At 40.9% G+C, this 27,025-nt stretch overlaps 1 protein-coding gene across 1 annotated transcript; it reads right to left on the reverse strand.

Annotated features, from left to right (window-relative positions):
* Positions 1-3,418: 3,418 nt before the first annotated feature.
* On the reverse strand, positions 3,419-27,025 carry LOC111650532 (mitogen-activated protein kinase kinase kinase kinase 4-like; the record flags this gene model as incomplete). Its single annotated transcript, XM_023400423.2, has 17 exons — positions 3,419-6,629; positions 8,278-8,417; positions 8,924-9,083; positions 9,211-9,360; positions 9,684-9,784; positions 10,662-10,796; positions 13,353-13,496; positions 13,933-14,100; positions 15,148-15,262; positions 16,368-16,715; positions 17,269-17,386; positions 17,607-17,785; positions 18,510-18,607; positions 18,795-18,955; positions 20,918-21,027; positions 22,939-23,238; positions 26,789-27,025. Coding segments are annotated over 17 exons (2,748 nt in total), but the record flags the coding sequence as incomplete, so codon positions are not given.

Here is a 27,025-nt window from a genome sequence, read left to right on the forward strand (position 1 = left end):
GTGAAAAGTCATTGAGGATTTTGGAAATACTTTCAAAAACCTTAATATTGTTGAACAGCCTTCTGAATTTTTAAAGAGGCATCTCTCACAAAAATGAACACTTGGCATTAAGATAAAACACCAGAGGGACAAACTGCAGCAAGTTTCATTGTAAGTTTGTACTATTACACAAAGTTTGTATTATTGCTTAAAGAGTTAGAGTAACAGTCTTCATTTCATTATGCGATGAATTTTGAAATTTCCAGTTTTTAGATGAAAATAATGTCGTCTGATCTTGGTGAGCGTTACACAATCAGAGGAAGGATCTTATCAAATACTTGTCTCCGTTCTAAAAAGGAACCCAGCAATTTTTAACTTTACTTGTAGTAAATAGGACGTGGGCTGTCCTTGAGCAAGGTCACTGAACCTCTCTGGCTTTGTACAAGTGTGCGAATTACATTGTGACTAAAAAGCAGTAAAATTCTTCCTCGAATACTTAATATTTGACTCTGAAGCAGATTCTGTCTGAACAGGAAAAGCTGGCACTCCGCTGGTATCTCCTGCATAAACAAATGTTTGAAAACAGCTGTGTAATAGTGGTGTGACTCACTGCTCTGTCATTGCACTAGATAGAAACTATGGTATTCACCTTTGGCACATTCTGGTGCATTACTCAAACTGGGCTACGTATTGATCATGACTGGGTCATTTTCCATTAAAGACATACAAGTGACATGAGTGCTTTTCAGTGATGCAAGCTATAGGGTGGCAAGACTGAGATTTGGTGAAATGATGTCATCCTGTCAGGGTGCAGCCACACTGTAATCCAGTGTCTGTTTTAGCAAATACACTCACTGAGCACTTTATTAGGAACACCAAGCTAATACCGAGTAGTTTCTCAATTTGCTCTTACAACAGCCTCAGTTCTTCGTGGCTTGTATTCCACAAGGTGTTGGAAACATTTCTTTTAGATTCTGCTCCATGATGACATGACTGCTTCACGTTCATGCTGCCGGTCTCCCAAAGGTGTTTTACTGGCTTCAGATCTGGAGACTGTGCAGGTGCAGCCTCAGATTTCTGTTCTTGTCTGACAGGAGTAGAACCTGACGTGGACTTCTGCTGTTGTAGTTCATCCACCTCAAGGTGATGTGCATTCTGAGATTCCTTTCTGCTTATCACAACCTTTCTATCAGGCTCTTTCTCATCAACAGAGCAGCTGCTCATTGGATGTTTTTTTTTTTGTGTGTGTGTGTGTTTGGCTCCATTCTGAGTAAAAACTCTAGAGATTGTTGTGTGGGAAAATCTCAGATCAGCAGTTTCAGTACTCAAACCAACCTGTCTGGCACCAGCAATCATGTCACGGTCAAAGTCAGTAAGATCACATTTCTTCCTCATTCTGATGTTGGATGTGAAAATGAACTGAAGCTCCTGACCTGTATCTGCAGGATTTTATGCATTGCACTGCTGCCACATGATTGGCTAGTTGGATAATTGCATGAATAAGCAAGTGTACAGGTGTTCCTAAAACACACATAAAAGAATGTATAAATAAATAATCTACTCATCTTCTGGTTGTAGATTTAAACAGCAGTTTTCCTGCAATCTGAACTTCTCTCATTTTTATGAAAATTACATTTCAACGACATTTACCCAAAACAAAGCGGACAGTTAAACATTCAACTTTTAATCTCAGCAGATTCTGTTTATGTCTCAGCCTGTGTGGAGCATCCTCAGTTGCAAACCAGAGTTTTATCAGTAATTGAAATGAATGTGTTTATTATTGTAGTTTTGGTATGGGGGGGTACATGCATACAATACAGAATGAGCCTTAAGTAAACAAAAAACAGCGTTCACATGCAGTAGCACTGTTCTTCCAGGATCTTTGACACATGCAGGTTAAAAGTTGAGCGAAACAGAACATACCATTCATTAAACTCAGTCTGGCCGTTGAGAAAGCAGATGTTGCATGTTTTGGGAATTCTCCAGATCGCCTCATTATCAGTGATACCCTGGTGTTCAATAACACCGGACAGATGACTAAACATTAGGATGGACCTGCTTCATTTTTCATCCTCGGAGGAATTTACCTTCCAGCCACTCGACGTATTATTATAATTGCACCATAAGCCCAACGTGACACGTTTTTCTATCAATCAAATGGATAGCGGACTGTTTTGTACAGCTGAAAAAATGCAAAAGATCTAAAATTCCTCTCAGTGACAGAACCAGAATGCAGCAGCCAGGATTAAGCTAAAAAATGGGATTTTTTACAATAGCGGCATCTATAAATTAAATATTCTGGCGAAGCAATAATTTTAACATCTTAAAAATAATATTTTTTACAGATTAGATACAGTAGAGCTTAGTGGGAGGATTTGAAGATAGACGCCTGCTCTCACAGGAAACTGCACACAAAATAAATGCCATTTTTTCGTCACCAAGTATGACAAACTCCATGCATGTAGTCAGAGTAGTTTTTACCATTAAAGTCAGCGAAGCTCTGACCAAAAACCTTACCTAAACCATGACTACAGTAATGTAATCGCACGTCGACGGAGTGATCTTACCCTAACTGGAACTACAGATAAAAAAAAAAAAAAACATTTCCAGAAGTGTGTTGCAGCATTTTTAGTCATTGTTGAAAACAGTATCAACTTTTGTAGAACATGAGCCAAAGTCTGCAGATGATGGCTGCAGTAATATCGGTCATCAAATACAAACAAAAATATATTATTGGATTTTTAGCAAAGTCTTAATTTACTTTTTTTTACTTCATAGAAGACCATGTTTCAATTAGCTTTAATTTAAAAAAATATTTTTCAGAAACCACCCACTTAATAAGATTAACAACAGTAAAAGGTCGACATCTTACATTTAATTTGTCTGAAGATGTCAAACTTAAAAAAAAAAAAAAAAAAGTTAGACTAAAGTGATAGAGTGCATCCTATAAATTTAAAGGTGGGCTAAGTCATCGCAGGGTTTAGCGATGAAGAGACCATAGATTTGTGTGCACCCACCTGCATGAACTAGATAAGTTGCAACAACTAACTCATGTCAATAAGTGACTCCTTACATGCTCAGAAAACTGCATTTGTCATTACTTCTCTTTTCAGCAGAGCTCAGACACCCACTCACACTGAGAACAGACACCACAGGATGGCCTCAACAAGAAGTCAAAAATTACAACACAACATATACTATTTTCTGTGAAGCAGCTCATGTCAATGGTCACTACAACATAACTGCATTGTGAACGACTGAACAGTTAACATGGTGTATTGTTTATCTGAGTGCAGAGTGTTTATGTGAAAACAGCGTTGCCACAGAAATATGAAGTAGCAAATTAATAGAAAATCTGTTGAAACAAAAATGTGCCAACGTGTGTTACAACATGTATGTGCAGCCTATCAAAGACAAAAGACAAGTTCTTCTTTTAAAATTACTTTTAAAGTTTATTCAAAGAAAAAAGCCTTCAGGAAAATACATGACTTCCTGTCATACACAGAGAGGACATAAGTTAGAATAGCATGGCAGAAACAGCAGAGGAAAAATACGTCGCCTCACGTCCAAGCCTGCAGGGAACGTTACTGCGAAGTTTCCACGTTGAAGCAGCGCTATGTGAATACCTGAAATGAACAACATGTGTGTTCTTTATTGTTTTTGTAAGTCGGTGATTTAGTGAAGTAGGGAACATGAAAAAAAAAGAAGAAAATATCCAATAAAAACCGGGCTCAAAAAGCAAAAAAAAAAAAAAAAAACCCAAAGAATTAAAGAACCAAGACGCATATGCGTTAAACATAAATACTGTGATGCACATTAGTGTAACAAAACATTGCCCCTGTAAACATTTTCTCCACCTAAGGTGAGCGGAATAATATTAAACCACCGCAGTCGCATATTTACGTGTACGTAGACTTACAGAAACAACAGAAACTATAGTTAAGCCTCTCGACTAGCTCTAAAACTTAAGAATACACAATTCTTCAAGTGATTTTTAAAAAAAAAGAAAAAAAAAAAAAGAAAAAAGAATTTCCAAGTAGTGGTTTTCATAACAATATGTTTACATGTTTTATATGCTGCCGTCTTGGCACTTTTTCCAATGTGAGTCGACAAGCGACGGTTGTTTCTCATCAGATATAGACTTAAAACTCAACCTTTTTTTTTTTTATTCTTTTTTTTTTAGCTCATTAAGAATATTAATAATAACCACAATTTTTTTCATGAAGTCAAAACAGCCACTCATCAAGGCCTTGATGCAATAAGAGACACACACTGGGTACTACTGCACACACAGACCTCAGACGACACAGCACTGGGGTCCATACAGCTTCTCTGTACAAGGGGAGGGATTGTCAAACTGCTCGTGTGTGTAGTTGTTATCGTCAGGGGAAAGAAACACACCCAAGGTAAACTGGTTTGTGACCTGTCATGTTTGGACATGAAGTCAGAGCACAAGTTAAACTCTCCCTCCCCCTCCCCCATTTTTTTTTTCAGTGAACAATGTGCAATCTGTCAGTCGTCGTGGAAACGGAGGAGAATCCAGTCCAGCAGATGGCCTGAAGGAGATCGATGCTGCAGTTTGCTGCTCAGTCTTTCACATATACAGACAACTTAAATAACAGCTGGAGCAGGAAGTGGAGAGCACGTAAGAGAGAAAACAATTCCTTCCCGAAAAAGTGGGTTTCCGTCTTCAGTTTCTTCACAAACAGCCCGTGTTGCCCATTTTGTGACACTTCATCACAGTAACACTGAAATCCAGAGTCTGAGTGTTGAATTGTTGAGGTTTGTGTCCTCATTTGATGGAAAGAGTGCCTGACGTACGTGAAGCGGACTCGCACGATGCCAGAAAACCCTCCTCAGCTCTGACGCACTCAAGGCGTTTGCTTCCTCAGAGTCTCACAGCTGTGGAAAAGGTTCCGATCGTCTTTTAAGTCGAAATTGAACATCTAGGATTGATCACTTGTGACAAGATACAAAGCAAAAACATCATCTCATGCCTTAGACCACCACACAGTAATAAGTCTTTCTACATTCTGGACACTTAGTGCATTGCATTCATACAAATGAAAAATGAAATGATTTGAGATAACGAAATGGAAGATAGAAAAGCCGCTTTCCAGAAAAAAAACTACTGAATCGAGCCTGCTGACCGTACGTTTACCTCTCTGCCACAAAAATCCAATTTGTCGATGACACCGAACTCTCTGACCGCACACACACTTATTGAACTTCCCCCTCTACCTTTTCACTCCATTATCATTATCTTCCTTTTTTTTTTTTCTCATTTTATATTTGACTATTCACAGCAGTTCAAGTTTCCCGAGTTGAGTTTAGGTCGTCATGTTTGACTGGTGGGGGAAAAACATGACCACTGACACTATCCGGAAGCTTAAATTAACTTTTATTGTACATAGACACCTTTTATTTATTGTATTTTTTGGACCACACCCACATCACTTTCTTCTTAGACAAACACACCTCTCACTTCTGTGGGTTCAGAGTAAAAGCAAGCAAACTGTGGACTGTGTGGGTGGATGTGCGTAAATCTTAAAAAACAAGGTAAAAGACATGTTTAACTCCACATAGTTACACTTATCTTCAAGGAATAATAATAATAATAGTAATAATTCAAAAAATACTATTCTGAAATCCATCTGCTTCAACATCTTTCTCTCTCTGTCGTCCCCCTTTTTTTAAAGCACCTGTCTGAACAACACAATACTTCAACGACACACACACACACACACACACACCGTCCTGTCGAATCCCATCAGTCAGACTTACAGTAAATCCTCAAACATTAGGCCCCTCCCTCCTGCTTGTCCCACCAGCTCTTGGGTTTTACAGTTTCCCCCTGGCTGACAAGTCTCAACCTCTAACCAGCATGTCAGCAGTAATTGGACCAAACAGAAGTACATTTACACACACTACTGTAGCATTAAAACAACAGACTCCGACCCCACCGGCCCCATGAAGTGCTCACAAGAGAGGGCAGGGGGCAAGAACATGGGGCAGAGGGGGAACTCTCTGACAAGAGGCAGACCTGCAGAAGGTAGTAGCAGTAGTAGTAATAAGAGTGGTAGCAGTACTAGTAGTTAGAAGACCTCAAGCTTACTGACCAGCCCAGGAGCACGGAAATGATGCAGAGGTACAAAATCTATCCCATCGCAATCTGATGAGCACCAAGAAAACGGAGAGGGAAACAAAAAGTTGTTTGCCCCCTTTTCTTGAATTCACATTAAATTTATTTCTACTTCCTTTCATGTATTAATTAATCACTGATTTCATTTTGTACGCAAGCCGTCCCTTCAGGTATTTCAGGGGGTGATAACCGCGTGACCGGTTGTGGCAGGTGGCCCCCCGGAGCTTGGATGCAGCAAAGGAAGCTGAAGCTGTTGTTGTCGACTGCTCCAAAGGGCTGGTTGGTGGTTGTTTTTTTGTTCTCGTTTGGTTGTCCAAGGGCTGACGAGTCGTCGACGGTGGGTTCTGAGATCCAGTGTTAGCGAGGGTGGAGGACGATGAGGAAGATGAGGAGGAGGAGGAGGAAGAGGGCAGGGTGTGGACCTCTACCAGCTGAGCAGGTTGCTTCGGCCCAGAGTCATAAAGTACACCTGGCTGGAGCCTCCAGACCGAACGGAGGCGAAGAACACCTGAGGAGGAGACAGACAGACGGGTCAGGTATGATCACACTCTGCTTTCACTCATTTTCAGCTGCAGTTTGAATTTGAACACAAGAAAACCTAAATACTTTTTATATCTACTAATATAAAAAAGTAAAACGTGTTGGTTGTTTGACTGTGAATGTTTTTTGTTCTCAGATCTAGATCTGGATTTCAATGCGACTGAATGATAGTAACATTAATATTATTTAAACCAATGATAATAAACTTAAATTCTGGTTCACCTCATGCAAATTGAGTTTTGATTTATACAACATGATAAATAATTGCAATTGGTCACAATAATCACTATTGGATATTTTAGACCCTTCAGACGTAGTTCAGTCCGTCTGTACATCAATCAGAATAGAAGATTACCATTTTTTGTGGATTTATGGTCAATTAATAGATTAGTAAATTTAAGTAGAAAAATCTGTCACATTATTTCTATAAAATTTTACTGTAGCTGTTTTCGTTTTTACACCGACCAAAAAATTGACAAACCTAATCAACTGATTACTAAACTGATTGACCAAGAAGGGGGATCTTTAAAAATGTTTCCGGAAAGAAAACTGATTCCTGTATCTTACAGTCCTCAGAAGCTCATAATTTATCATAAAAGCACAGCTGAGGAAGCAAAGAGATATGAGTGAATATGTAATTCTTTACTTCTCATCAGTCCAAACAGGCCAGCAAAGTTTGGAGAACAGAAACTAGATTAGTTTTGAAGTCAATTCTGCAGCTGAAAGAGCTGAACCAACAATTTCGAGCAAACTGAAAGTGACTTTGGAAAACCTCGGGGCAGCAGACTGCAGCATTAGCTTAAAATCTGTAGCCTAATTCACTTTGAACAGCAACGGGACATGAGAGCGAGCTCCCGTGTGTCCTCTCAGATGCCCTGCAGTGATGTCTGACAGCAGAGTCGAGCATCGGAAACAAACAAACAAAACTCTTGTTGTGTAGAGTAGGGCTGTCCCAAACAATTATTCTTTAAACGATTAATCTGGCGATTATTTTTTCGATTATTCGACTAATCTAACGATTATGTTTTTTTATTAACCTAACAGTAATTTTATTGCAATTATTTTTTATTATTTATTATGACTGTCGTGCTAGAGTGATATGCCAGATGCACTTTGCAGAGTCTGCAGACTACCGCACTGTTGGTGTCAAGATTAAAGTATCCCCAAACTCTGGAGGACCGTGTGCGAGCCTTTTTTGCCGCGTGTTGCTCCACATGCTCCGTCGTACTGCTGGTAGACGCCGCCATGTTGTTCAAATAGATTACACAGACGCAAATCATTCACATAGTCAATGACTTCTATTACGTCACCGCGTTGTCCCAGTCCGTGCGCTGCGCTTGTATCCGGGTAAACCAAAGACGATGGATATAAACGGTCCCGTTAGAAAGTTCCGGTTTTGTTCTGTGAACATTTACCCTGTGTGGTTTTACACGACGCGTCGACACTAAAATTCCACGTCGAATAATTTTTATAATCGACAACGTCGATTACGTCGGGTAATCGTCCTAGTGTAGAGGAAGCTGGCTGTAAGATCTTCGAGGAAGTCATTGATACCGGTATTGATGAGAACAGATCCGATTATGATGTGTTGTTGAATGTCTACATGGAGGTCTCACCTTGTCATTTCTTTCACAGAGGAACTTGAGTCTCTGTGCTCTCTTGTGCATGAAGACACCGTCCAGGTGGCCGGTCTCCACAGAGCGGATCTCTATGGCCTTCTCCCCCCAGCCCATGATCTGGTTGGAGCGAATGTAGGCTGGAGAGAGGTATGTAAATTAATCAATACACTAATATTTACAAATATATATATATAAATATTTAAAGACTCACACTACTGAACTGTGTTTGTCTGTATGTCTGTTTCCTCTGCGGCTGCACAGGACAAATGATCAATGCAAGTTGCTTGTGTAGGTGAAATACAATAGCTGTTTGCATATGTAATGGTGTGTTAGATAATGATTAATCAATGTTCAATAAATCACGAAGGACTTTGATCCATCAGGAATATATTAACCAATAAATGTGTGAAGCTATTGTGTTACATGTTTGAGGAAGTAACACACCTAACAAAAAGAAAATATCTGTTAATTAAAAGAGAGTGAAAATAATATTTGAATGAAAGTTTATCAATACTTTTTTTTTTTTTTTTTTTTTTTGCACATTTGAAACTATTGATCCAGATCACTGGTTCCTGACCTGGAAAAATGTACAAAGAAAAACTTCTAGGTGTGTGTTTGTGTAGCTTTTGCCCCTGTCACTCACCCACTGAGGTGGGCATCTCCCCCCACTGCAGAACCACATCCTTGGTGATGCGTCCATAGGTGTTAACGTAGACACCCTCATCCTCGTAGCACACCAGCAGCTCGATGCCGTCGGTGTTGGGCAGGATGATGATGGCGTGAGACTGGATACTGGTTTGGATCTGCAGCGACACACCAACAAACTCAGGCCCAGAAAAGCAGCAGCAGTGAAAAACAAAAGTTTACTCTGATACCCTTGTACAGAGCTGAAAAATCCCAAACATGCAAGTGAGATGTTTTCGTTCTTACGTGTGTGGGCAGGTAGATGTCATAGACGGCCCCAGAGTCGACATCCACAGCGTGGAAGCCTGAGAACGAGCCATAGATGACCTTTAGCCTCTGACCCTCCTCCACGGTCAGGTCAACCAGCAGGGGTTTGTGTACCAAGTCACCGAAAGACTGAAGGACACAGGTCAGAAAAACAAGTAAATAGTAAATCAGTAAATATTTGCCAGGGCAGAGATTATCAATGGTGATAGCAAGCTGTACAAACAAATGTCAGTGAATCTGTAGTTAAAACAACACATACATAACACAACTTTCTAGGAAGCTCATCTTTGATCTGTGTTAAACCTTGGCATCAGCATGCATTCTGGGTAATGCAGCAATAAAAGTACACAGACGCACAAAAGTTCCAATTCACCAAACCAACTTTAGAAATATCATGTATTTGTCGTCATTAAAAGAAACCAATAACGAGCTAATGTCGTCAGTTTACTCACCTTGAAGGCCATGAACTTGTGGTAGGGCTTGGGCGCCCAGGCGTAGACCTCCACCGAGTTCTTCAGGGCCAGAACCAAGAATTTGATCCTCTCATATTTCACTGGGGAACAAATAACACAACAAAACATTGGAACAACACGAAAGAGCATCAGGATGGGAAACCAACATCAGCTGTGGGTCACTTCTTTTCCCGTTGTTGACTCTTCCAACCACTTTGATAGGCTATCTCTCCTCTGATTGATTGGTAAAATCCTGAGCAGATCAGATGTATGGTGATCTGCTATTAGACAATAGATTTCTTGATCTGACAAACTACCAATAAGGCTCAGTACCAGTAACAGTTTGTTTTAAAGCAGTGAAATTGATTTAAACTGATGGTCATTTGGATCTGAAGACACCATGTATGATTAGGTAATTTTATTTCCTGCTGCAATATTCAGTTTACAGAAAAATGTGAAAACTGCCAGCCCCTGCAAGTCATTAAAGACTTTACAACTTCAGAGTGCTTGCAGTTGAATTGAAAGTTTTTATGTTAATTTAAAGTCAACCGAGAAGGGAGACAGTCACATGTACGACAGCGTGTTTTCCACAAATATGATACACATGAATAAAACTACTCGACAGGAAGTGGATGACAGCTCTGATCAGTGGAGAGGAATTTCCAACAGGAAGTGCCCGTCTTTGCTCAGTGGCACTACCATCACATTCTGAATTTTAGACAGGACAGTTAAATGTCCACTTGGACATCTTTACCGCATTATTACTTAACTAAGGGCTTTCCTTCCATCGTTTATCAATGACGTGCGCTTGTACACATACACTCCCTCTGTAACTTAAACTGAGTTTGTGAAGTCTGTAAACAGACTCCTCTGTTTGAGTCCAGATGTGCCTGGGTTTATTTCTGATGGGGAAACAGATACCACATTTTTTTCAGCTTTAAAGCTGACATGTTCTAAAATTTTAGGAAAATGACCTACCAACTTTGTAGTGGACGCAGCCCTCCAGGTCTCCTACAGTGGTCCAACCCTGTTTCTTCTCCACCTCAGGGTCATTGTGCAGGATCTTGTTTCTCAGCCAGGACAGGTAGTAGACACGGAGCTTGTTCTTCTTACCTGCCGTCGATCGAGAAAGGTCAAGTCAGGACTATTTGTTCCACTTGCTGTTTGTTTTCCCTCTAGAATTATAAAACTTTACATTTGAGAATTTGACAGGCCAATCTGCATGATGAAGGCTACACATTGCTCTGACAGTAAAGTTGTTCTTTATACTACAAGTGTTGCAGGAGTTTTGAATCTTTGGACTTGGACTAGTCAAAGTAACCCTGAAAGCCACTTATAATGACAGCTGAGTGCTTGCTGAGATTTCATTCTGGCCTACAGTGATTCTCAGTTTTGATTTGACATATGTCTGAATGATTGCCTTCCTCTCTTTAAAGCTGCAATGATCAGTGTAACAAATGTGATCTTTTAGAAGCCCCCGTGGTGGGATTTTCCCTCTCCATTCTTGTGTCTGCAGTGTTTTGCAATATTTCAGTAAGTTGGGTGATTGAGTGTGGGTCAAGTTTGGACAAAACAACATGCAAAGGAACACTGTGTGACCGGCAGTCCCTCTTTTTACTGCGTGTACTGTTCAAAAGAATAACAATAAAGACAGTTTCACTTTAGTTGTAGGATGATATGAGAAGGGTCTGGTTACTTGTTGGCTGATAGTTTGATAGTTAATTTTGAATGCCATAATATACAAGTAAGGTAGACATGCTCAAGACTTTAGTTTCTACCCAACTGTTTTATTAAGGTGCACATTATGCACATAAGCGTCAAGCAAAAAAAGGTGAAAAATGTGTCACTGCTTTGAAGCAGCAGTTACACCAGCTGTGGATTTTAAGTTCGATAACATATTCTGCTACAACCGTATGAAAATACTAGAAGCATGTTGTAAATCTAAATCTTTTTTCTGAAATAATGAAACTTTGATGTTGAACTTTAATGTACAAAAGGATAGAAGACAGACTCAGAACTAGCACCCAGGGATACATTTGTGAATATGTGTAACTGAACCCACGCATCTGGAAAAGACACCTTACATAGACAACTTGATATCTATGAGTCTGGTGTAGTTCTCTTTCTTCCTGTCAATTTATTTAATGTTCCCTGACTTCTAAAACACAAAAGCTCTGACATTATCAATCGATGATGTAGAAAAGTCTTTTGACAACAGTGAAGATCGTGGTCAGATCAAGAACGGACAGAGCACCTTATTTATGCATCTGTCTGCTGGCATTCTGTGCACCAGAGGTGCCACTCCAGCTACACTGCCAACCATTTCCACTGATGTTATAAGACATTTTAAACAAGCTAAGCTCTGGTTACATCTGATCATTTGTCAGCCTCTCAAACATTGAAGTGATATAAATTTCCATGACGTGTATCTTTACATGTTGGTCACAAATTTTATGGAAGGAAATCGACGCATGTTTCTCTGTGACATTTCCTGCCATCATGGAAAGCGCATAGTGTGTGTCAGCGTTACATATTGTACACACACATGACGTGGTCTCAACTGGCAGGGATTTACTCAATATCCGTTTAGCTCAAAATATTTGTTGTGACACTGCACGGCCTCCGTGTGTGGGTGAAATTGAGAAAGGAGAAGTAAGAACGTGGATGCACTTTCAATCTGAGAAATATTGGAACTTAACTGTGTGAGGGGACAAAAATATTTATGCAACATTCTTTCCCAAAATACGCTGGTTTTAGCAGGTTTCAGTGTGTATTTGCAAGTGTGTGTGTGTGTGTGTGTGTGTGCAAGTCTGGAAGAGAAGCAGACCAGACAAAACACTCTCTCTGTCTCTCTCTCACTATGATCTGACACAGCAGAAGTAAACATAAGTGAAACTCTTTTTTCGTCTCATAATTAACACACACTACATTATTTAGATTGAACTCTGCCGCTGTGTCTGTGTGTGTTTGTGCACTTGTTCGTGTGCACAAGCAGCTGCTGTGTGTGTGTGTGTGTGTGTTTAAGTGTTAGTTTCTTCGCATCTCATTGATCCTTCCAACACTAATTTGGCTGCAAGTGTAATTAAACTATCTTTAAAATGTCTGTGTGGTCCAGGTATTACTCATGTTGTGGAGATCTAAATCTGCTTACACAGACACTTTATGGTCACAAAAAACAAGTCTTAAAAGTTTTAAGGTTAGGTTTAGGTTACATAGCCAACGTTAGCATTAACAGCTGTTTACTTACTAGTCTAGAAGAAACGTTGTGAGTTCAACATTAAACCTAATTCGTTCACTTGTTAACAGCTGTCTCCAACAGTTGAAAGCAACCCTATCACTTCTTTCCTTCACCTGAAGCTGGCACGCTAATCAGACAGTCTGGTCAGATCGGCACATTTCATCAGCGTCCAGTCTGAAGAAGTAGCGCTGCTCATGGGGCGAATCTAATATCTTGTAAACACAACAATGGCTGAAGCTCTTAGCAAGACTGGTAAGTAAACAGCAGTTAATGCTAACATTGGCTCTGTAGCAACCTTACTAATAGCTATTTTAAGGTTCTGGTAAGGGTTAGGCAAGTAGTAGTTAAGGTTAAGGTTAAAGTAAGTCTCAAGGAAATTAATGTAAGGCAATGTAATGTCCTCTGAAGTCACAGTGTGTTTGTGTGTGTACCTGATATAGTAACCAGAACATTGAGTCCCTCCAGGACATCCATCTGCTGGAAGCGTCGTCGGTTGATCAGAGGGTAAACCTTCCCCTGACCGCTACGATCCAACAGCATCAGGCCGCTCTCTGTTCCCACCAACAGGTTCACTCCTACACACACACACACACACACACACACACACACATATATATATATTTAGAGCTCGAAAGACACTGTGCAGTCTGGTCAGACGGATGGAGTTTGTAGCTTTATCAGCATTTTGCTGCCACCAGGTGGAGAAGACTTATAGCTACAACCTCTAGAAAAACAGATCACTACAAAATACTTGCATGCTGTGTACCAAAAATCATGTTTTAATAATGTTAAACCTGTTAATAAATACATATTTATGGGAAAGTGGTCTCAGATTTCTTTTTCTAAAATCACTTGGATGGTAAAGGGGAGAGCAAATAGGGTGATTCCTGGAAATGTAGCTGGTGTATTATAACTTAATATAATCATATAATTTAAATGAAAACCTAAAAAATATGACTCTTAACTCTTAAACCAATGAGAATGTGGTTGAGTTGACGCCTTCGTTCTTACCCCAGAGAGCAGCACACAGGATCTCAGAGTTGAACCTCTTCTTGTATTTGCGAATCTCTGGCGTGTCGCTCTGAGGGCGAGTGTTGACCGGGTTAACGTTGACCACAGAGCCCTTGCGAGATGGGTCGGCCCTCAGCGCCTCTGCCAGCCGGGCATCATTGCCATAGCCTAAAAGGTCAAAGGGAGGGGCTTAGGTAGGACGGTGTAGGATGTAGAATTTACCAGGCAGGGTGGGGGTCAGTCAAATGGTCAGAATTAGAAAGGTGGGTGAATCTCATTTGCTTTTGTTAATCAGAAAAACAGGATTGATTTTGATTGAATAAAAATAAAGCTGTGAATGTTGATTGAAGACAAGACAATTGTCCATCATAATTTCTTTAGCAGTGGTTTTAGGTCACTTAGTTCAGCAACACAGCGACAGATGCTGAAAGTTTCTTGTTTGTTATTGAAACTGGGACACATGACAAGCTGTGCAACCTCAGAACGCCTCTGCAGCCATTGCAACATGTTATTTGATGGTATCTGTGTCAGAGTGTGGGCCACTGCTTGTCTCCACTTCTCTTAAATCACCATCTGGACATAAAACATCTGTAGGAAAATCTACACTCATCAAATCGGTGATTAAATGCAGACTGAACAATCTAGTATACTCAAGGGGTCAGTGGCTGGTCACCAGCTGCATCAGGTGAGGTAATGACTCAGCATACCACAGTCCTCAGGGCTGGAAAGATCTGGTTTTGGCGATGGCCAATCCTCTGAGGGACGATGGGAACAGCAGGACTGCCGTGATAAGAGAGCTATGTTTGTAAACTGGCAGCTAACAAGCTCAGTGACCTCAGTGAGTCCACGCTAACCAACTGCGAGCATTGTGAACACTCGATCTTTACCTCTGTTGCCTCCAGAGGAACCTGGTTTTGATTTTGGTTCATTGGCCACAGCTCCAAAGTGTAACTTATGGCTTCAAACTACTGTTGTGGAGGTTGCAACACTACATTGTCAACCTTGACTTTTCTTAACTTATGTTTTTCTAAAACTTGATGATCCTGAGCCTGATGTGCAAACTTAAAGTGTCTGCACTTTGTAGCTCCTCCAGTTCCTGGAGCTTTTGATGGAAAGGCTGATGGAGGCCTGGGATTAGAAGTTCTATCTTTATGGTTGTGAGCCTTTTTAGGTGTCTGATTTATTTCCCAGTAGACACTGGGGGAGGGGACGTACCGACATTGTTGAGGGCGCTGCCAGTGGATGGAGAGACTTGGAGGAGGCGTGGGTCGATGAACGGAGTGAAGGAGGAAGAAGACTTGTGTTTCTGCATGTTGTTACTAGACTGACTCTACAGAGAGAGAATAAGATTTAGTGGTGACAGAATATCACAACTCTGAATGTCATTTTGATCAGAAACATATTTATAGCATCAGATGTTTACAGATAAAGTAAACAATGTAAACAATTAACAATACAATGTAAACAAACAAACTGAGGTGTTTGTATGTGTTGCATGCAAACACAATGGGCATTCAATCGGGGGGTAACATCATAAATACTGAGGAAAAAGGCAAAAAGAAATGGTGGAGGGTGAAAACATATGGACTGCTGCTGACAAGAACAAAAGGGGAAACGAAACCAAAGTATTTCCATGGGAAATATACTTGCCATTATGCTCCTAACTGCCCTGTTCGCTATGATCTATTGTCTGGGGGAATGTGAGAATATGATGCGTTTGCTGAAAATAGGGAACATCAAGGAATAAAATGAGATTTAGATGTTTTTGGGGGGGAATGCTTGTAAAACCACAACTAGCCTCAGAGGACACTTCAACAGAAAAGCTCTAAAGCAGAGCTAACAGGCCTGTTCGAGAGATGGGACGGCAGCTGTAAATCCTTCCCCTCAAGTCAATCTTCTGTTTTTTGTATTTCAAACCAAAGTACTTCAGCTTGTGTAATATCAACTTCACATAATGTTCACAGGGCAAAAAATTAAAATTAGTTTTGTCCTCCTATTGTACTTCCAAAAGAGTCCTAAAATGCAGCCCTTCACCAACACCTCCATCTCTCTGCCAAAAGCGTCTGTCAGTAGAGAAGAAAATCAAGAGCTGGTGAGGAGGCCGTGTAGAGCTAGAGACAGATCACCAGTGCCAATGGTGATCAGCAGAGGGCGCCCTCCAGATCCAGGAAATAAAAATAGATGCAGGAGAAGACATCATCTGCAGATACTTCGAAATACTACTTTCCACAGAAGTGTGGAAAGAACATAAGTATCAGCAGTTTCATCTGTTTTTAAATAACAGTATTAGTTCTACTAATGAACTGTGTGAGCTGATTTCTACTCTACTGTGTTCCCAGTTATGGCAGGAAGTGATGATTTTGACTCTTTTTCCCTCTCCTGCTCATGAAATGGCGCCCCTAAGCAGGCCTCCGTGTTGGGGCTGGGAGACATACCTCTGTGAGGATGCCGAGCTTGTCCAGGGGACTCTGGGGGGACATGGAGGAGGGGCTGGCAAGGCTGGAGGAGGAAGGGGAGTTGGATGCAGAGGAGGAGGGGGAGGAATGGTGGCTCTGCTGGATCAAGTCTGGGAGGTGATGGATGCGGCCGGCAAAGCCGTTCCTGTCCGTGTGCTGTGTGGGATGGTGGTGGTGGTGATGATGATGATGGTGGGGGCTGGGGGTGTGGTGGCCAAGAACCGGGCCCGGCACCGAGCCGGGGCTTGGGGGAAAGCCTGCAAGCAGGACAGGGGTCTGGGCTTGGCCCGGACCGGGGCCCGGACGCTTTCTGTTGTCACCTGCACTCTGGAAGTAGAAAGAGGGGTACACGACTTTGGGTCTAGATGTGTTCCTGATTAGTTCAGGGGAAGGGAAAGTGTTAGCTAGAGCAAAGGGCAAACTACAGTGGCTAGTCTACAGGCGGAAAGAAAACTCTTGTTAGTGGTTAATTATATAGTAAGATAATTGATAAGTTTATTGATTCTAGAAATAATACCTTTTTGTGGTATGTATTAATTGATGACACAACTTCTAAATGTGTAAATCTAAATAAACTGAAAATGTAACAAACCTCAATTGATGTTTGATAAAGTAATAAATTCCCATTGTTGAATATTGCTCGCAGTCTTTATGTGAATAATTAAATTCTGTGTACCCAACCTACACTAAGCTGCTTTGTAACTCTGTTATACTCTGGAGCTACAGAGGATGCAAGAACAGAACATGATCAACACAACATAAACAAAATGGAAAAACACTCGGGGGTATGAATGAACAAAATACACAAAAAAACAACTGAAAGTATGTGGTATATGTTTGGTGTGTTTGTCTGATTTTTTTTTCTTCTCTCAGCTTGTACCTGTCTGACGATCAGGGTGCTGTCTTTGCAGGGCGTTGAGCCTGCATCGCTCTCGCCTTCGTCGTGGACAATCATGGTTTTCACCGACTCCGTCTCTCCATTGCTCAACCTGGAGGAACTGAAGAACAGAAGGAGAGCTACTCAGCACAAATGCATTATGGGAAAAATAATTGTATTTTGTTCCACGCTGGTAGAACATAAAGAAAAAGTTAGTCGCTATATTGATTATTTTGAAGTTTCACGTGAACCAACGTGGTTCTGCGTAAGAGGAAGCTGATCTGTACTGATGTTATTGATCGTTACCGTTACTGTGAGATAAGTTACTCTTGAGTACATACACAGCTCTGGAGTCCTCCGGGCCAGAGGTCGACTCTTCACCTGCCTCCTGGTCCACCTCTTCGTCGTCATCTTCATCGGTGGTGTCTGACTCTTCACTGGAGGATGAGTAATCCGTCACTTTATTTGGGGGGCGAACGTCGTCCACCGCACGCAGCTCCTTGGCCAGAGCCGTCAGGTCCTAAAAGTCAGGTGGTGAAAGGTAAAACCAGGGTCAACGGTCAGTGATTTCTACTTTTCTCCCTTTGTCGGAAGTCTGTCCATTCACTCAGTCAACTGTCAGCTAAGACTTCATGTAAGATTTTCAGTTCATCTTCTTTGAAAAAAGTAAAGCAGGAAACAAAAAGCTGCTGAGGAGAGGAAGAGTGGTTACGGAGGTACACCAGCCAATGTGAAGCCAACGTGAGAGCAGCAAAGCCAAAACATGAAGCCAGGAAAGAGATGATTGTCGTACAGCTGATGCTCTTCAAGCTACTGTAGCTGAGGTTAGTGGATTAATTCTAATGGGACAATTATTAGAGCTGCAAAGATGAAAAATTATAACAGTATAGAAGAGAATGTAAATTCTTTATTGGTTAGAGAAGGCGTGTGTTAAGATGGCTGCTGCTGAGCCAGAGAGACCGGTGGAGGAAAAGCAAGCAATACCGTTCAGCCAGTGATCAATCCAAAGATAAAAACATCCAGTTCAAAAAGTCTCCATTGGATGGTGAGCAGATCACATGACACAATCCAAAGAATCCAGTTATTATTCTCTCACACACAAAATAAAAAGCCAAGGAGAACAATCGCCATCAGGCCACGTCAAATCATCACTCACACTCTATCACCACACACAGTTCTAGGTCTAGATCTATCCCAGCTAGCGAGCTACAGTGCTGTCCAGTCAGCTTTGATTCAACTCTCACCGCTGGTCTGCTCGGCCTGACCAAGTCCCTCCTCTCCTCTGGTTTTTTCCCAGCATTCTCTGGCCGTTGGAGGGGCGAGCCCTCCGATTTGGAAGATGCTGAAGGAGGCGGAGGTGAAACGGTCAGTTTTTTTCTAAAATGTGATGTCGTTGGAGAAAATGTGCACATGTGTGTTCACCTGTGTGTGGTGTCTATATTGAAGTATGTTCAGGTGGTGTTTCAGGTATTTTGTCCACCTCCTGCATGTTTGTGAGTGCTGATTTGTTAAAGTGTGTGTGGACTCACAGCGGGCCCTGAACCTCTCTCCAGAGCCGCAGTGAGAACTGGGCTGAGAGCTGGAGTTACTGGAGCTGCTGGAGGAACTGGAGCCTCCGCTGCCAGTGTTACTGGTTGGTCTGGGAACCAGTTTCTCCACTCGCTCCCACAGCAACCGAGGCTCCGCTGCACTGTAGAGCCAAGACAGTCAGAGATGAAGCCATTGTAGAGACAGCCACGTTTAACTGGTAGCGTCGGAGAGGAGCTGTTGCACCTACTGCACTTTGTGACTTTTTTTTTCAGTATTCTTTTATTGTTTTGTAATTTTGTATTGTAATATTAAATATCATTCAATTCAAATGTCCCCATTATGGCTGCTGGATTTCAAAACAGTTTTTGCTTTCCAAACAAATATATGTAAATTCCCACCTTTTTGTTTTGAAAAATAATCTGAATGAATACTACAATGTCTTTGAAGGCATCACAACACACTCATATACACTACTCTAAACCACAGTGGAAAATAGATTATGAATGTGGTTTAATATTAAACATAAAAGATATATTCTGTTTCGGATTAAAAAACACTTTATTCTTATAAATGATCTCTCTGTAATGGCCATTAGATTATGTATGAGGCTCATGATGAGGAGGACAAATATGCTAAATAAGTAATAGTACAGTGAGCGCAGGATATGTGTCATTCTAGAGAAAAAATAACATACAGCACCACAGAGGTAGAGGAAGAGAAAGAGATGACACAGAGAGTCTCATGAGAAGGCTTGTGGTTTGGAAATAGAAAACTGTGCATGTGCCTGTAAACACACTCACACAAGTAAAGAAGTATCACGGGTTAGACAGCTACCACTATTACATAAATCCTCCCACACAACTCCATACACAAAGACTATAGCAGCACAGACAGACAGTGAGGACACTGAGTGAACATTCCTCTCCAGCCGTGTGTGTGTGTGTGTAAGATCTGTCTAAAAACAAGGCAAGTGTTTGTTTTTTTTTCTCCAGTCTTCGAGAAAGTCATCGTGTTTCATGTCTTTTTAATTACATAGTTGAAAACAGCAGCCTGGATTCACGCTGCTTCACAGCGCTTCAACTCATCTCCTTAAGGCTGCAAATGACTTTGTTTGTGTCAGAGCCTCAGACTGAGTCAGCTTCCGTAAAATGTTCTGTGTAAACATACACTTACTACGCTAATATATTCTCTTCTAGTGATATAACCAGTGGAGTCCTACAGAGCACGATTCTGGGCCCAGTTTTATCCTATATATGTTTCTCTCATCTGTAATTTGATGCTAATTTTATTTTAAAGACCTTTTATGGACTGTGTGTAAATTCAGGGATTCATTTTTACATAATTAATTTATATAATTAATAAGCTATGGCAAAAATACAGGTTTTTGATTGTATCGCTAATAGTTTTTATATGATGAAGATGGACTTAGTTTATTAATTTTATACTTGAGTTTTTCAGTTTTCTATCCATTATATGCATTATATTTATACATATGTTGTCCATGTTACACCATACAAACTCTACTCTTTTCCAGTTGATCACTATTTCAAACTGATCAATTGTGCATAAATTCATAATGGTGCTATGCATGGTTATTGTTATTGTTACAGTTGATTTACTATTAGTGATGTAATTCATTAAAGTATACAGTATGGAGTTCATTGAGTTTGTCCCTATAATTGTCACCAAACAGTAAAAACTCCTCTTTAATTTCAAAATGCTCTGTACTGCGCTCTGACTAAGCACCAACGACAACTCACTCACTAAGCACTTAACCACTCCTCAGAAACCATATAGTGTCACACAAAGCAAGGACTGAGAATACCTCATAATAACAGTATTTACATTTGAAAATTTGTGAAATACATTAAGTCAATGAATATTAAATGGATACAGTATGACAGTGTTTTTTTTTCTCAGGAAATCCTCTCTAGTTCATTTAATAATATTTTGAACTGTGTGTATGTTTCCAAACCACAAGACTAATTAGATTTGGTGCTTGTATTACAACAGAGAGGAGACTTGAGTAATGGAGAGAGAAGAGAAAAAGAGTGTGAGGACAAAAACAAAGACCGTAAGAGAAACACAGAATCATACAGATCAGTTGGTTATGTCAGTTTACCTGCCGGCATTGCGATGAACAACATGGCTGCTGTGTGAGGCGTTGCCGTGGTGATGAGGCGAGTCTCGCCTCGACAACACCGGGGACCTTGATGTAGTCCTGACAGGAACCTTTCATGATAAAGACAGTGACCAGCTCACACATACACTCTCTCTGAGCATGAGCGTACTAGATAAGTACGGTGAATACACAAAATACATAAAACCTGTTTCAACCCATCAAAATCCTCTTTATAACGGCTTCACAGCAGCGTCACAACAACCCTGACTAACACCAACCTCATCCACTGGAAAAGTTCTGAAGCACCACGCCAAGCTAATGTAGTCACATAACCCATAGGAAATGATAACTTGTCGGCTGGTGTGTTAACAGTGTTCACAGCACATTGGAAAGTGTTAAACTAGATAAAAGTGAACAGTCTGAGAGGATAGTTTTCCGTCTTGTCTATAGTTCAGCATTTTACCTGCAGGATAGTCAGATTTATTTAAAACAAGGCAGTGACAGTGGATATCATTTGCTGTACAGAGAAATATTAATTTCATCACAGTCACTGTTGTTTATGAGCTGTTAATCTCCAATATGGCAGCTCGTTCACCTGAGATAACAACTGGATACAAATCGTTTACCATGAGAATATGGGACTTCTCTAAAATGCATCCTTTTAAAATCCCACTTATGCATCACAGAATTTAGACAAGTCACCCTCCATCCTCTGAGTCTTCATCTCTCCCTACCACACCCAGAGCACCACTGTAAAACACACCAGTAGTCACACACAGTCACATTTTTCACCCTGAGCCACGTATCAGTGCAGTAAAGCCAATGCAGAACATTTGAGAGCATCCAAAGCGCAGCGCGACACCACACAATGCACAGCCGTGCACAACAGAACTCAGCTCAGTCAGTGCAGCCAGTGTCATTGAGAATAACATGAACAGCCATTGTTTTGCTTTGTTTAGAAGTTGAAGTTGGGGACAAAATGGAAATGGACTGATGTTAATGAAAGGTCAGTCCTTCCTCAGTGACAACCTGCTCACGTATTTCAAGACTGAAATGACGTCTACCATCGTTCACCTGATGTTTGTGCTGTATTGGAAGTCTATGTGCTATACAATTAAGTCTCGACAGGGTTGTGGTTCGGCTTGGCAGCAGTTCTGTTTATAACAGAGGGTTTCCTTTTCTGAAGGACAGATAACTTTGGCTCCGAGGACTAAATTTAGATCTTCCTGAACTTCTTTGATTTCTCACTGCCCACATTTGTGGGTAGTGCCAAATAGCATCCCTGTTTTTCCTATACTTAGCCAGAGCATCCAACGCCCTATACATTCAGGTGGAAAAAAGGGTTCTAAATAAAGAACTCTCCTCTTTTTGCTTATTTTTCTCTCTCCGTAGTTATTTTATATTCTTTTTATGTCCTTGTGGTCATACAGTGAATGGCTAAATTTGGTGAGGGAAGAAAAAGCAACATGAAACAGATTGTCTCAACATGTCCTGGTGTTCAACATTGTCTCAGTACTTGCAGCTGGGTTATAAAGGGGTCACAGACTGAGTGTTGTGGTCATATTAACAGCAGGCCACCTCTGTTTGTGTCAACACTGATTCATATCACACAGAGTGATGGTAACATCCTCTGTCTTGTGATATCCTGTGAATCAGTGAAATAGAATCAGAGCGATTTCCTCAGGACACTGAATCCTGTATATGGGGAGGGAAAGTGATTTAAAGCCTCCAACAAACCTGCTCATTTCAAAAACTTTTATGTTAATTTAAGGTGGATTTAATTAAATCATCTATAATTCCCCTTTCTGCACCACTAGAAAAGAATGAATTATTGATAGCAGAAAGAATAAGGCAGAGGGTGGGAAGCTATTAAAGTGATGAATTGAACAGTTGAGGATAATGACAGTTTGATCTCTTGGGAATCAGGACAATCGTCTCGTTCGGTCAGTTAACAGAAAATTGTGTAAAATATCTAACTACTGCTGCCAGGCTACACCGGGGGTCTTCGATCCTGTCCTTACCCTGGGTGGGACCTCCTCTGAAGGGGCCGGTTCATGGGGCAAGGGCCTAGGCTGGGGCTGGGGGTGGGGTTGTGGGTCAGTGCGTGCAGGCGTTGATGATGATGATGAGGAGGATGGTGATGAAGATGGAGGGTGGTGGTGTTGATGGGGTTCCTGGCTGTTGCGAAGGTGAAGATTTTCAAAGCTAGGGGTGAGCGGCTCGCTGAAAGAATGCGACCGCGACACAACGGGCGGGGTGGCAGCAGAGGAGTTTGAGGCCACGCTGCCGCTGCTCTTTAAAGCAGCCAGATGGGAACGGACCTTACAGACAACAAAAACAGAACACATTGGGGGGAGGGCGGGTCAGTCTGCATGCAAAGCACTCTGCAAAGAAAAGGGGTTTTCGGGGTATCTTTAGGGGTTTGTAAGATTGGAGCCATACACGGGAGCCTAAAACAGTTCCTTGAGGAACCCCTCTGTAAAAGCTTCAACAACACTGACATGAAGACTGAAATTAAACCTTGGTAGACTGAGTATTACTGGTTTCATGTTGTCCAAAATTAGGTCTTCATTATGGCTTTATTCAGATGTGACACACCCAGTGTTTCCCATACACAAGCTCTGCTTGGGTGGCCCACCCAGGTAGATAAAATCACTCAGTTTCAACTTAGGTAAATCTTTCATTAGAACGCCTTATTTTGTTCTTTTAAAATGAGCTAAGTTTTGGTCACAAACCTGTTTGAGTTTGACAAGTGTGTGCTGCAGTAACTGAGTGGGGACTACAGGCTTCGCTGTGCTTGCTGTGTACCAATAGTCTGCATGTGAGGCATTCAGAGGACATCTGTAAATTGGAACTAGAGATTAAGATTAAGTGTGTATAGATGTATCACAGAGCTTTTAAAAAGGCGGAACAAGACCTGCATTTAATATCTATGTGTATTTAACCTTCTGCTGCTGCATCCTGATGGAAGGTGGAATGTTAAAGTGACTTGTTAAAGCTTGTTATTCAGAAATTAATGTAATGTAAAGTTGATGCCATGTTTACACTACAGGGTGCATGTCTGAAAGGGGCTAGAGAGATTCTTTGTGGCAACTTTTTTTTTTTTAAGTAACTCTAATGCAGTGATTTTCAATCTTGGTCCTCTGTGCCCAAAGCACTTCACCACAGCTGTTTTAATGTTTGTTTGGAGATAAAACCTGAGTACCTTTTGGCCTCGGTGGCACATGGTTAAAAAGGTATGGCTCCAAATCTTAGCAGAGCCCCAAAAGAACCCAGGTTTTTAAAGTGCAACAGGAAAAAAGAAGAACAGTTACGTACATACATAGAAGCTATACCTGTTGTTACTGAGGCTACACTTTTCTCAGAAAGGAAATTCCACTTTAAGAGTTTTTATTCCAGCCACAACTTGAGTTATTAATTGATGGAGAAAAGGGTGGAGCCTGAGCAACAAAAGGTAGCATATCATACTTTGGATTTCTGAAAGTAACACATGGGGAAAGTTTTTTTTTTAAAGACAGTAACAACAGCAAAAAGCACAGGAGGTAGATGGAGAGATGAAGCTGAGTGGATCCTGAGTCAATCGGGATAAACTCTCGTTGTTCATCTTTCCCCTTTTATGGTCATTTTGAATCACATCCTTTTACTGTATTTCATTTTTGTACTCAACTTGTTGAATGTTCAGAATAATTGATAACAATAGGGCAGAGATAAGAAAGTCATCCCAATAAAAAACTAGTACTATTGGGAAAAACATTAATAACAAGGACAAACTTCATCTCAGCAAAAGTATTTAAACTGTTGACATACTTTTCATTTCACAAAAGACCTTCAGAGGAAGTGATTTAAGAATTATATATAAATATATAAAATATTTATTATTATTTAAAACTCAAAAGGGAGGCGTCTTAGTATATGTTCTGCTTTAAAATTCAGTCTCTTGTCCAATTTCATTTACATCACTTCTAAGTGAGACTGGTGTTTACAATGAGACAACCTCGTTGTCACCAGTTTTAGGACTCAGGAGGACTGAGCCTCACCACCAGTACCGAGCATGAACACATGAAGGTCCGAACACATGAACACAGGCTGGCATGCAAACACAGATCATACAGCATGCACACATTCATGGTCGACACTAGACACAGCGGTCAACTTGGATTCTTTCACTTTAACCACTTAGTTTTAGTTAAACTTGTTTAAACTGAACCAGAGGTGCCAGGTCAGTTAAAGCTCATATAAGATGTTTTAGTGTCATTTAGGATTGCACTGACAAAGTATTTGGCCATTTAAGTATGAAAACTTGTTGGAAATAAAAAACATTTCCTGAATTTAAATGCCAGTGAAGTGTCTGGAAACTAGATTCAGCATGAACACTCCTTGACTACAGCTTCTTGTTTGTTGTTATATTTATATATATATATATATATATATATATATATATTTTTTTTTTTTAACTTGGAAATTAAAGTAGTTCAGACTGTAATTTTCATTTTTATATAATTAGCCCTGATCAAAACACCTCAAAATGAACCCATCCAAGTTTGATTCACGACTCAGTGAAGTATGTATGCATCAGTGTTGAAACACAACGGCACATCTGAGCCTGATGACTCGCGGCTAATGAGAGAAAACTGATTAATCCACTTTTAACATTATGGCAAATGTTTAATACTGCACCAGTGATTTACATCATTACCCCCCCATTTTACCAAGTTACAGCATCGTGTCTATATAATTTAATCTGTGTGACATATTCAAAACAGATTGACTTCATTGACTTGTGATTATTCATGCATAGTGGGTTGAAGATGACTAATACTGCCTGAGTCACCCTGCTGCAAATCTGGGTGCCCATGAATTATGGATGTTTTTAATCACCCGCACACAATGAGGAGGTACAGTATGTGGAGCTGAGATGTACAAACCCCCAACGTACCACCAGACAAACATCCTCATGTTCACACAAACACACACAGACAAGAAACGCTGTAATAATTACACATTCGGCAAGTGGGAGGACTACCTGTCAATCAAAGAGTTAGTTTAGGGGAGGAGTATATAATCAAGGATGTGATCATTTTGTTTCCATTGCCACAGAAAGTTTAGTAAAAAGAGAGACTTCTTTTAGATGAAGTGATCACTCGCTTTGTGTTCTCATGACAACAAGCTCCTCTTACAGAAAATGGGAACTGGAGATTTAATGCAGTGTCACAATTTAGTTAGTTAAAATAAGGGAACGAAAATTACTTAATGACAACCCTGAAGTTCAACACCAGGAGATAGCTGGATCCATTATCCAAAGAAACAACCTAAAAGAGCTGAGCTGAAGGCAAAGCGCAGGACAGAGGAAATCACAGTCAAACAGCACTAGTGAAAACATCTACAGGAGGTTAGAAACAAATACAAGCAAGTCGTCCGCAAAGCGCAAGAGCAAAGACTCAAGAGCAAAGACTCAAGTATGTTGAAATCACCTGAAAGAAAGAACCTTAATTATGATAAGGTGTGAAAAGATTTTAGGTTCACAGGCAGCATCTGGAGTCACATTTGGGTGAAGATACAAAAAAGGCTGATGTTCTTGTTTCCCAATGAACTGTCATTTAACGGAGATAGAGGGTTTTCAATTCTCTGCAGTGAATGATAGGACCAGAAATCTACCCAATGATCAAGAGAGAAATATAATATAAAAGTACCAAATATGCAGACTGAATTGTTTTATATCATAACTGCTAACTCACGCCAATTAGGCACTAAACTAGTGTAAAATGACCTTGACACTAACTCAAAATGCTGCCTGTGTTCAACAGCTGTGAGAGTCAAGAAGAAGGAATAGTTCAGGGGAAAGGGAAAGAGGTTTGAGGTTATTGTGGTTACCTGTGGTTCCACGGGACGGTGCATGGCGGGTGCCTCGGATGCCGAGTTCCCATTGGGGTAGGAAGACTCGGAGCGCGGCGGCACCGGAGGCTGCTGTGGTTTGGTCTGAGCTGACTGAGGAGAACCCTGGATGTTCTTCCGGTACCGCTCATCAGCCTGAGGAGGACACACATACAGATGAAGGATGTGCTCACAGACAGCAGCATCAGCGATGGTTTGAGAGTACAGGTTGGTGTG

Source organism: Seriola lalandi, unplaced genomic scaffold (genome assembly GCF_002814215.2).
Source record: "Seriola lalandi dorsalis isolate HSWRI2012SDOR001 ecotype SW California unplaced genomic scaffold, Sedor1 jcf7180002052459, whole genome shotgun sequence".
Lineage (NCBI taxonomy): Eukaryota > Metazoa > Chordata > Actinopteri > Carangiformes > Carangidae > Seriola > Seriola lalandi.